General features: G+C 53.3%; 1 protein-coding gene across 1 annotated transcript in view; it reads right to left on the bottom strand.

Annotated features, from left to right (window-relative positions):
• LOC130386124 (protocadherin-16-like) overlaps positions 1–12,500 on the bottom strand; it is a 59,286-nt gene that overhangs the window by 21,822 nt on the left and 24,964 nt on the right. Inside the window, exons 5-11 of the mRNA XM_056594902.1 lie at positions 10,025–10,256; positions 8,808–9,044; positions 5,562–6,683; positions 4,695–4,882; positions 4,247–4,343; positions 3,833–3,990; positions 1–151 (exon numbers count right to left, since the gene is read on the bottom strand). The exon at positions 1–151 is cut by the window's left edge and continues 302 nt beyond it. Coding sequence (XP_056450877.1) covers positions 1–151; positions 3,833–3,990; positions 4,247–4,343; positions 4,695–4,882; positions 5,562–6,683; positions 8,808–9,044; positions 10,025–10,256 — 2,185 coding nt within the window. The remainder of the gene's footprint in view (positions 152–3,832; positions 3,991–4,246; positions 4,344–4,694; positions 4,883–5,561; positions 6,684–8,807; positions 9,045–10,024; positions 10,257–12,500) is intronic.

Raw genomic sequence — 12,500 nt, 5'->3', positions numbered from 1 at the left:
GGGCCGGGCCGCCGTCCGACGGGGCGGCTCCCTGCGGGTCGGAGGGGCGCAGCGAGCCGATCACGGAGCCCGGGGCGGTGCCTTCGGTCGCCGTGATGGTCATGGAGACGAGGTTGTTCTTGGTGGGTGAGGATCGGGTGATGCCGAGGACCTGGTCACGCAAACACACACACACACACACACACACACACACACGGACGCACACGCGCACACACAAAAACACACACACACATTGAGGTGAGACGTTAAAACTGTTGTTTGATGTTGATTCAAAGAGGGTGTGGAGCTCATCAGCAAGTGGTGCGGGGTAAGGGTTTGGGGTTGGATTCCTTCTGTGCTCAAGGGCCACTGCTTGTTGACTGCAGAGGTCCATCCACTGGAATGGACGTCAGCTTAATACCCGAGAACCTTGAAAGACTTGGCAGGGACGGAGGAATGGGTGCCATCAGAGGCAGGGCCTGAGGCAGGACCTGAACCGTTACATTACGACCACCGCTAGGGCTAGTTAGCGCTTGGCTCGCTACTAGTGCACAACGGGGCCACAACTCACACGTGAAAGCCAGTGCGTTCTGACGGCCCAGAACGTACGTATACCTCCTGCACCTGGGCCATTATCCGGCCCTGTAACCGTTCTCCGTCCTTTCCCTCCATTTATTCCTTTTGGCACGAATAGGGCCGGCTTAGTTCATGAGGTAGAGCAGTTGTCTTGAAACCGAAAGGTTGCTAGTTCGATCCCCAGCTCCGCCTAGCTGAGCGTTGATGTGTCCCAGAGCAAGACACTTAACCCTAACTGCTCCTGACGAGCTGGCTGTCGCCTTGCATGGTTGACTCTGCCGTCGGTGTGTCAATGTGTGTATTAACCGATGTAAGTCGCTTTGGATAAAAGCGTCGGCTAAATGCCGTAATTGTAATGGAATCATTTTGGCCCAAGTGGGCTCCCATCCACGCAGCCGCGGCGCGCTACAGCAGAAGAAGCAGGCCGTAAACCCCTCCCTGCCGCAGCATTGCTTCACTCTTTTGAAGAGCCATGTGTACTGGGGTCAAGGGGCACGGGCGTACATGTTCCTGTGCCTGCTGCCTTCCTGTGGTTTCCGACATATGGTTCTTGATGCGCGCAGCCCCCGACGACAGCCTTGAGATGTGCTCTGTTTCAGCTTTGCTGAGATCGTTTCAACAATAAGGGGATCCTCACAGCCGCCACAGAGGAAAACAGATCGCGCAGGAGTGGCTGCCAGTAAATTATTTAGCGCCAAAACACCCCACCGAGGTGGGAGTTGTGTTGCAGTGTTGGGAGGGCGTTGTAAGCGAGACTCTTTCAGAAACAACACTGGGACTACTGTCTCCCTGGAACGACAGCTGACTCACGTTTAAAAGAGGAGGGGGAGCCATGTCAGGCCGTCATGGCCTTTCCCTCAGAAGTAGCAGATCAAGGCGTGCGTTTAAAGTTTGAACAATGTTCAGACACACACACACACACAAACGCACCAGACCAACCCTGTTCCTCGGAGCTGTTGGTAATAATCTGTGTTTTACGACAGCTTGACATGAAACGCGGAGGGGAGAGGAAGTGATTCGGCCTTGAAGCTTGAAGTTGAAGCAGTGTTTTTTTCGCAGTCGCCGTTGCGCAGCGAACGAGGAGCACGCCCGTCAACAGGTGACCGAGCGATCGTATTTCACAGAAACACGCATTCTCTTTTTTCATTTGAACTTTTCAAACTCTGATACGCTTCCTTCAACCCTGTTTTGCCTTTCTTGGATCTTTTTTGGGGTGCTTTTTTCTCCCGTCTCACATTTCACCTGCTAACTGAAATACGGTATCGACAGGGAGTCTTTTGGAGGTGCTGTTTTCACCCTATCGTGTTTGCTCGGATCCACAGCGATGCGAAATCGTAGCTTCCAAAAAGTTGAGATGTTAGCCTTTTGGATTACAATGCGTCAGTGTGTTTGTGTGCACCGTGTGCACTGTGTGCACTGTGAGAGTATCTGGAGATGTTAGCTGTTTGAAGTGAGTGTATGCCCATGTGCTTAGATGAAAGCATCTGTGTGTTTGTGTGTGTGTGTGTGTGTGTGTGTGCGCGTACGTGCGTGCGTGCGTGTCTGTGTGTGTGTGTGAATCAGCACCAGCTACTGTTTGCATGGATAACAAAAGTGTGTTTGTGTGTGTAGGAGTGAGACTGGATGTGAGTGTGGTTTGTGTGTGTCTGAGTCAGACTGCATGTGTGTGTGAGTGTGTGCTTGTGTGTGTGTGTGAGTGAAAGTGTGGGTTTTGTGTGTGGCTGAGTCGTACTGCATGTGTGTGTGTGTGTGTGTGTGTGTGTGTGTGTGTGTGTGTGTGTGTGTGTGTGTGTGTGTGTGTGTGTGTGTGTGTGTGAGTGAAAGTGTGTGTGCTACTGTATCCATGTGGGGCTCCCCCCCCCCCCCCCCGTCGGTGTTCAGAGAGATCTGTTGCAGCAGGCCCCTGGTCACATGTCATCTGGGAGCGTTTGATACCGAGGTGCCTGTTTCCCCTCGGCCCTAATCTCAGTGTCGGGTTTGCGGCCCTGCCGTGATTACCATCCTGTTCCCTGTGCTCAGATCTCTGGCCCCAGACAGAGAGGGGAACACAATGGAAAGGAGCACCGATCTGTGGTCTAAGCACACCGCCCTCCGTCCTCACCCAGAGCACAGCGCCTCGGCGACGCCACACACGGTTTCTTTCACTTTCTTTCTTTCCTTCGTTGTTTGGCCGTTGACCTGAGGTTAAGTGGTGGGGGGAGTTCAGAACTATAACCCAGTCCAACCCCAGCCCCCTCCAATCTCCCAGGTTCCTCACCATGGCTTCGGGTTACCCCGGCAACCCCTGGGTCAGGAAATGCACTTGGGGAGATGGGCCTGATAATGTGCCCCTTTTTTTTACAGGCAGATTGAGTTTCCTTTCTCAGAAGTGTGTTTTGTTGTTCTTCTGGAGTTGAGGCTCGTTATTTTTCCAGGACTGGCTGGAGATATTGTGTTCTGTTCTTCCGCGGCGCGGGGTAAATGACCCGAGAACACAGGGCGAAACCCGAAGCTGGGAGTGCGCGGACTGTGAGGTAATGTGCAGATAGGCAGCCTCACAGCTGGAAGTCCGCTGTACCTCGCTGACCTCTGGGTGCCTTTTCTCTTTTCTACTGATGCACACGATGCTGGCAAGGAAGCAGGCAATTATCAAGAGATGGAGGCACTGTGGCCTGTGTGTGTGTGTGTGTGTGCGTGCGTGTGTGTATACGTGCCTTTGTGAATACGTACCTGTGTGTCTGAAGTTTGTTTGTGTGTGTGTGTGTGTGTGTGTGTGTGTGTGTGTGTGTGTGTGTGTGTGTGTGTGTGTGTGTGTGTGTGTGTGTGTGTGTGTGTGTGTGTGTGTGTGTGTGTCTGTGAGTGTGTGTGTGTGTGTGTCTGTGTGTGTGTGCCTGAAGTGTATGTGTGTGTGTGTGTGTGTGTGTGTGTGTGTGTGTGTGTGTGTGTGTGTGTGTGTGTGTGTGTGTGTGTGTGTGTGTGTGTGTGTGTGTGTGTGTGTGTGTGTTAAATGATTAATTGGTACGATATCATTGCTCCGAGTTGAACTTTGTGGTTCTTGATGTTACTCCAAGCGTTCACGGTGTTCACGTTCACGGTGTGCACGTTCAGAGTGTGCACGTTCAGAGTGTGCACGTTCACGGTGTGCACGTTCAGAGTGTGCACGTACACAGTGTGCACGTTCACAGTGTGTCCATGCTCGTGTGTCCATGCTTCAAATGAGAGTGTGAGCGTTGGTTCGAGTACACGAGATCCCCTCCGCCCTCCCTGTGAGGCGAAGCTGTGGTTGTGTGTTCCGTACCTGGACGCGGAGCTCGCAGGAGGCGCTGAGGCCCGGGTCGCCGTGGTCACTGGCGGTCACGGTGAAGGCGTACTCCGACCGGTCGGACGCCGTCAGCGGGGACGCCGTGCGGAGCTCCGCCGTGGTCGGGTTCAGGGAGAAGCGCTCGGCTCTGACTCCTGTCAGGGAAGAGCCGCACGAAGGAGTGAGTGAGTGAGTGAGTGGGTGAGTGAGCGAGTGAGTGAGTGAGTGAGTGGGTGAATGAGGGACTGAGTGAGTGAGTGAGTGAGTGAGTGAGTGAGTGAGTGAGTGAGTGAGTGAGTGAGTGAGTGAGTGAGTGAGTGAGTGAGTGAGTGAGTGAGTGAGTGAGTGAGTGAGTGAGTGAGTGTGTGTGTACGGGAAATAGATCCGATTAACTCCCTCAGTGACGCTCACCGGACAGAGAGTAGAAGATGGTGCCGTTCTCTCCCTCGTCCGGATCCTTAGCGCTGAGTGTCCCCAGGAGGGACCCAGACGGGAGGCCTTCCATCACCTACAACCACAACAACCCACCGTAATCAACCACATTGTCCTGCGTTCATTCATCCTCCTCGTCAAGTCTGTTCACCGACATTATGATCCAAGGCTGCACCTCGATTTAAATATGTAATATTAACAATAACATTAACAGACGTTTGTGAGTGTAAGCGTGGCTTTGTGGTAAAAGCCAGGGAATGATGTGATTGGGTGATTGGCCCACGTGTCACTCCACAGCCAATCACAACGTAGCTGGCTTCCGTAGCCGCCCACATGACTAAAAGCCAATCGCCATATGTGTGTCCCCAGTGATTGACAGACCAGCAACATCCCCACGGGATGAATCCCCCCCCCCCCCCCCCCTCACCTGAAGCAGCATCTCCTGGTCAGAGGCGGCGTGCGTGAAGGCGGGGGTGTGGTCGTTCTCGTCCAGCACGGTGATGTGTGCGGCGCCGGTGGCGCTGCGGGGGGGCGTGCCCCCGTCCTGGACCACCACCATCAGCTGGTAGCTGGACTGCTGCTCCCGGTCCAGGGCCACCCGGGTGCTGACCTCACCTGGGGGGGGGGGGGGGGGGGGCGGGGGAGCAGGGGGGGAGGGGCTTAGACACACTCAGGTTCCATCCACCGCCATCATTTGTGTCAATACGGTGGTTGAGGATCAGAAAAATATTTTACAACCATAATGCCATGAAAACACAGATTTAATTTCTGTCTAAGGGAGCATAATGCCCAAAATATTGTGATATTTTTGATGCAATAAATAAAATAAAATATTTTTTCAATTAAATATCATGACTTCGATTTTATTTAATTTTTAGAAAAAATTGAAGGTTTTATCCTTTTTATTGTATAGTGAGTAAGGCAGGAGGTATGTCTTACTCACTATATGTTAAAGACTATAATATACTAGTACTATAGAGGGGAAGACATGCAGCAAAGAACCACGAGCAGGAATCAAACCTTGGTCGCTGCGGTACGGACTGGGCCTTAATGGTACGGACTGGGCCTTAATGGTACGGACTGGGCCTTAATGGTAAGGACTGGGCCTTAATGGTACGGACTGGGCCTTAATGGTAAGGACTGGGCCTTAATGGTACGGACTGGGCCTTAATGGTAAGGACTGGGCCTTAATGGTACGGACTGGGCCTTAATGTACTCGCTCTACCCCGTGAACCACCGGACCTTTTCAAAAAAATTCAAAATAAAAGCGCTATTGTCCCTCGTCCCCGCTCACCGGTCTGCGCGTTGATCTGGAAGTGGCGGTCGGCGTGCAGCAGGCGGTAGGTGAGGCGTGCGTTGAGGCCGGCGTCGCGGTCCGTGGCCGCCACCCTTCCGAAGCCCGTCCCCGCCACCTGGTTCTCCCGCACCGCCAGGAAGGCGAGCTCCTGGCTGAGCCGCGGGGCGTTGTCGTTCTCGTCCGTCACGCTCACCCGCACCGTGGCGCTGCCCGTCCTGCCGGGGGCCCCCCCGGGGCCGGCCTGGGGGGCCCCCGAGGTGGCCAGCACCGTCAGCAGGTACATGTCCTTGGCCTCGCGGTCCAGCGCGCTCCGCACAAACAGCCAGCCGTTGGCGGGGTCCACGCCGAAGCGGGCCGCGTCCCCGTCCGGTCTAAGGCGGTACGACATCGTCCGGGACGAAGAGGAGGAGGACGAAGAGGAGGAGGCGCCCGCCCCGTTCCCGGCCGCCTCCCGGTGGAGGGCGCGCACCTGCAGGAAGCGCGTCTGCAGCGGCGTGTTCTCCCTCAGCTCCACGCGGTAGGTCAGCGTGTCGAAGCTGGGGCCCTGCGCGTCCTGCGCCTGCACGTGCACCACCAGCGTGAAGGTGGAGCTCAGCTGAGGCGCGCCGCCGTCCTTGGCCACCACCTGGAGGTCGTAGCGCGGGACGCTCTCGTACGACAGCGCCCCGATCAGACGCACCTCGCCGCTGCCCCGGTCCACGCCGAACGTCCGGTCGCCCGCGCCGCTGCCGCCGCCGCCGCCGCCGCCGCCTCCGTTCCCCGCCCCCGCCGACACCAGGTCGAAGCTGAGCTGCCCGTTGTGGCCCGAGTCGCCGTCGGTGGCCTGCACGCGGTAGATGACGGCGCCCATCTTGGTGACCTCGGGCAGCAGCAGGGACTCGGAGGAGGAGGGCAGGAAGACGGGCGCGTTGTCGTTGACGTCGGAGACGGTGATGCGCACGCGGCTGGTGGCGTAGGCCGGCGGCGAGCCGTGCCGCGCCTGCACCTCCAGCTCCAGGCTGGGCCGCGTCTCGTGGTCCAGGGGCAGTGCCGTGCGGACGGAGCCCGAGGTCCGGTCCACCGTGAAGTAGCCCTCGGGGTCGCCGCTGGAGATGGAGTAGAGCACGTCCTTGGACACGCCTGGTGGGTGGAGGAGGAGGAGGAGGAGGAGGAGGAGGAGGAGGAGGAGGAGGAGGAGGAGGAGGAGGAAGAGGAGGAGGAGGAGGTGGGAAGAGGAGAGGGAGGGGGAGGTGGAGGAGGAGGAGGAGGAGGTGGTGGAGGAGGTGGCGAAGGAGGTGGAGGAGGGAGAGGAGGAGGGAGAGGAGGAGGAGGAAGGGGGTGGTGAGGAGGTGGGAAGAGGAGGGGGAGGAGGAGGAGGGGTTGGAGGAGGAAGAGGAAGAGGAGGAGGAGGAAGGAGAAGGAGGGAGAGGAGGAAGAGGAGTGGGAGGTGAAGAGGAGGTGGAGAGGATTAGGTCGACGAGGAGATGTTGGTGAAGTTGGATGACGTGGAGAGGATGAGGAGGGGAAAGAGGGGGTGGAAAGGAGGAGGAAGAGGAGGGGGAGGAGGAGGAGGAGGGACAACAATGAATAACTCAGACAGAGAGCAGTGTTGTGTCTGAGTGTTGTTTAAAAGAGGAGCCCTGCCAGCAGGGAGTCAGTAATCTAGATGAGAAACTACTTGTGTTTGGAGTAGGATTTCCTGCGAGGCATCCAGGGACAAACTAATTCCCCATTTCACGAGGATAGTAAACACGACTCCATATGGAGTACAGACCCAGAGCCCTTCTATTCTCCTGACGGGTTTCAGACCGGTTGTTTGGGGGTCTGTTAGGTCCACAGAGGTTTCCCGGGTCGTTCGAGAGCTGACACATGACACCGATCCCTCCCCGCGAGACATGTAACCTGCCTCTTCTGTGGCAAAATAATCGGAGAATGACGTCACTTCTCTGTTTATGGTTTGATAAGGGCTTTGTTTGATAAGGATCTTGTCATCGGATCAGACACTTTTTTATTTCACACGCTTTAAGCATGCTCCGTTACAATACATTTAACCTGCCTGTTTTGCGGCAAAACAATCGGGGAATGACGTCACTTTTCTGTTTACTGTTCGATAAGGGCTTTGTTTGATAAGGATCTTGTCATCGGATAAGACACTTTTTTTATTTTCATTCGCTGTGCGCTTGTTTGGAGACGGCCAGCGACCGCGATAAGTGCACTTCAGATCCACTCTGAAGCCCAGTGCACTCGTCTGTGCGGACCGAATCCCACTCCAGATTCCGAACGCGTCCAAATCCATTTCTCCCTCATTAATAACGGGAGAGAGCGAGAGCGAGAGAGAGAGAGAGGGAGAGAAAACAAATGTCCCGGCCCAGTGAGAAGAATCCCCAGCACGGTAGGACTGGAGGCGCCGTTGACGAATGGGCCCAGCTAATGGAGCGCGATGGGCCTGTTGCGTGTCTGTCTGAACAGGTCCGCCCCAGCCAGACGGCAGGTAAGCTGCGCTCCCCTGCTGCATTAAGGTGACGCTGAGGTAACTCAACCAGCGTCAGGGGAGGCGCAGCTCTCCGTGATGGAGATCCATCAACCCCACGAACCAGAGTTGTGAGCTTTTTCTCTTCTCTCGGCGATCCGTCCGTCAGCAGAGTTACACCTCTCTGCTGTCGGGGCGGATGTCCGCGCCAGAGGGGGTTACAGAAGCGGAGCAACCGAAGGATAGTTCATCTACCTGGGGGGGGGTTGGGGTGTCTGTGCTAACTAAAAGCGTTGACCTTTCCCCTGTTCAGAGCCTGATAAATCCTCTGTAATCTTAGCCTTGGTTTATAACAAATTACCCTTTCGGAAATACCTATGTTCAGCTTTCTATAAAGTGTGTGGCTCAAAAGAAGGTTAATATACAGTTATTTCAAACTACACATCCACGTGCCCTGAGATCAACATTCAGGGGTGTGATTCAAGGGAGGTTAATATATCGTTTGTAGTTTGGGAAAACTGTATATAAACCTCTACTGAGCATCACCTTCAAGGGTGCAGCTCAGGGAAGGTTCAAATACAGTTATTTCAAACTACACATTAACCTTCCGTGAGCTCCACATTCAATGGTGTGGCTCGGTGAAGGTTAATCTAGAGTTTGTAGTTTGGAAAAACTGTATATTAACCTTCCAGGGAAGGTTAATATACATGAGTGCAGCTCGCGTAACGGGTGTCGCATGCTGATGACACATCCGTCCGGCCAATCAGAACACTCCCCGCCGCCCCCCCCCTCACCCGTCTTGGTGGCGGCGCGGACCACGCCCAGCGCCGTGCCCCCCAGGGCGTCCTCCGCCACGGTGAAGAAGTACTGCGCCTGCTCGAACACGGGGGCCGCCACCGAGCCCCCCACCACACTGACGTTGACCCGGGCGTTGACCGGCGCCAGCAGCCCGCCGCCGTCCTCGGCCGAGATCACCATGGAGACCACCGTGTTGGCTTTGCCGTGGAGCGAGCGCGACAGCGAGATGACGCCTGGTGGTGGAGGAGGGGGGGGGGGGGGGGGGGGGATGGGTGAAGGGAGGGGGGAGGATTGAAGGGTGGAGGAGGGGCGGAGGGGGGGGGGGGATGGGTGGAGGGAGGGGGGAGGAGGGGGGAGGGGGGATGGGGGGGGTGGGGGGGACAGAAATAGAAAACACAAGTTCAGGCTGAGTCATCTTTTGTTAAAGGACATTAAAGCAGACAAGGAGGGAAAGATACGGACTCACAGACACAAAAGACACGCGCACAAAGACACGCAAACAGAGACACACCAACACGCACACATAAGACACACAAACAAAGACACGCAAACAGAGACACTGCAACACACACACTAAGATACGCAAACAAAGAGACACCAACACACACACAAAGCCACGCAAATAAAGACACGCAAACACACACACAAAGCCACACAAAGAAAGACACAGCAACACGCACACAAAGACACACAAAGAAAGACACAGCAACACGCACACAAAGACACACAAAGAAAGACACAGCAACACGCACACAAAGACACACAAAGAAAGACACAGCAAACAAAGACACACTAACCCAACACACAAAGACACAAAAACAAAGTTTCACCAACACACACACAAAGACACACAAACAAAGACACACCAACACGCACACAAAGACACGCAAACACACACAAACACACACACACACATACACAAACACAAACAATCACACAAAGACACTCACACATACAAACACACAAATTGATGCGCACACATAAAAACAAGCATTCACGCATACACTCACACAATCACAAACACAGCCACATGCATACACACAATGACAAGCGCACACAAACACACAAACACACACTCAGACACACTAAATGAAATGATGCACACACACACACACACACACACACACACACACACACACACAGACACACACACACACACACACCCACACACACCCACACACACCCACACACACACACACACACACACACTCACCTGTGTCCTTGTTGAGGGTGAAGAAGGTGGAGCCCCCCCCTGGCACGGTGCGGTAGGTCACCCGGCCGTTCTCCCCGGCGTCGGGGTCGTTGGCGGTCACCTTGACGACGGAGGTGCCGGGGGCGCTGTGGGTGCTGAGGCTGACGGTGTACAGGGCGGGGTAGAAGGACGGCCGGTTGTCGTTGACGTCCGCCACGAAGACGGTGACACGGGCCGCCGCAGTCAGACCCCCCTGAGAGACACACACACACACCACACACACACACACACACACACACACACACACGGATACATACACACACACACACACACACACACACAGATACAAACATACACACACACACACACACACACACACACACACACACACACACACAAACACACACACACGGATACATACACACACACACACACACACACACACACACACACACACACACACACACACACACACACACACACACACACACACACACACACACACACACACACACGGATACATACACACACACACACACACACACACACACACACACACAACACACGGATACATACACACACACACACGGATACATACACACACACACACATGCAGTGACACGGAGACACACACGGATACACACACACACACACACACACACACACACACACACACACACACACACACACACACACACACACACACACACACACACACACACACACACACACACACACACACACACACACACACACGGATACATACACACACGCAGACACATACGAATTCACACACACACACAAATCCATACATAGACACACACATACGAATACAAACACACACAGAAGGGGAAAAGGGAGACACTCAGTATACACTTGGCATATAATGTCCTTTCACTCGAAACGGAATACTACACTTTATGACCCATTACATGTATTTATCGAGACACATAAAGAAAACATATTTCTATGAACAGCCAGGTTAGAGAACATTGCGGTATAGTAGCAGTAGAGTCCCTCGCACGGCCTCCCTTCCTGCGTATTCCTGGGGGCAACATCTCGAGTCGAACTGAATAAATAAAACAAAACCCGAAAAAAAAACAGTTATTGCGCGATTGTTTCAGAGTCGCGCCTCCGAGCGCCGCAACCAGACCGCAGCGGCGAGCGCTGGAGGCTTTCATGTCGCCACGTTGCGGCCGTTTGATTTACGTCTCACTGTAAAGACAGAGGAGCGCTTTTAAGAGGAGAGCAACGTCTCTGGTGCGTCTTGGCGAAATATGGCCTGAATCAGGAGCAGGGGGTTATGTACGTTATGTATTAGCGGGAGGGAATTGATTACGGCTTATTACGCTGAACTTTTTTCGTTTTTTTCTTTTATTCATTTTTTCAGGCAGGCCGGGTGTTTTTTGTTTGCGCGTGTTTTTGTTTTTAAGAGAGACCCTTTCTGACAGAGGTGGTCGGGACAATGGGAACAGACGGGGAATGGAATGGGGCCGGGCGAGATGCTGATGAGAGACAGCATCGGGCTGGAGGGACTGGAGTCGGCTGTTGTTGTGGTGGCAGCGGTCGTTGTTGTTGTCGATGTTGTTGCTGTTCGTTTGGGAATGCAAATTAACTCGCCTCATGCTTTTAGAACAGCACGCTGAGGAACTGCGTTAAGGCATTAACATGATGAAACACAGACCCACTTCATTAGGAGTGATGGACATAATTAGAAGGGTTTTAAGTGTTTCATGCACAACTGTTTTGGGGATCATTATTACAACCAGACTGAACACCCCGAGAGCATTAAAGGGATACGCCGACGTAGCTGTAAATAGGCGTCGACTGACTCATCCCAGATTTAGAGGAGTTGATTAACATCTTTTGATAGCATTTGATTTCTGTTAGCCACTACGCTAACGTTTACTAGCACAGCTACAGTAGCCCGGTTCCTGTTCAAGTGAGGGGAATCTCCTTTTAAACTTCTTTGAAAAGATATAATGTCTCAAAAGGAGTGGAGTTACGACAGAACAAGGTTGTATTTTGTGTAGTCTACGCCTTTGGTTGCCTGTCAGCAGCACATCAAAGTTAGCATAATAACCACAGTGACGAACATAGTGAAGAGTTATGTGTTTTTGAAGACAAATGTTGTGTTGTTATTCGGCATCTCCCTTTAAAAACATTGTCAATGAAACCAACTATTTCACTAATTATACTTTTTGTATAGCAGCCTATATTTCGTTGGAGTAGTTTTAGTGTAATCGTTTATGAGTTATATTGCCGTAACAGACTTGGTAAGGAATCATTTATAGCACCATAACTACATTTCTGCTGTGGCACATAAGTTATAATTAAGTCACACTTTGTGCACTTGGCTCTACAGGGAGAAATAAACTGCTATGACATGGGTTTCAAATGTGGCTTCTGAAAGTAAAGAACGGCAGCACATGTATATGTTGATTCAAACAGTATTTTAAATTGGCCTTGAAATCTGTTTAACTACTCTGGTCACTCT

The sequence above is a fragment of the Gadus chalcogrammus genome, chromosome 7 (assembly GCF_026213295.1).
Source record: "Gadus chalcogrammus isolate NIFS_2021 chromosome 7, NIFS_Gcha_1.0, whole genome shotgun sequence".
Taxonomy (NCBI): domain Eukaryota; kingdom Metazoa; phylum Chordata; class Actinopteri; order Gadiformes; family Gadidae; genus Gadus; species Gadus chalcogrammus.
The sequence above is the reverse complement of the archived record's forward strand: the minus strand, read 5'-3'. Positions and strand labels throughout refer to the sequence as shown.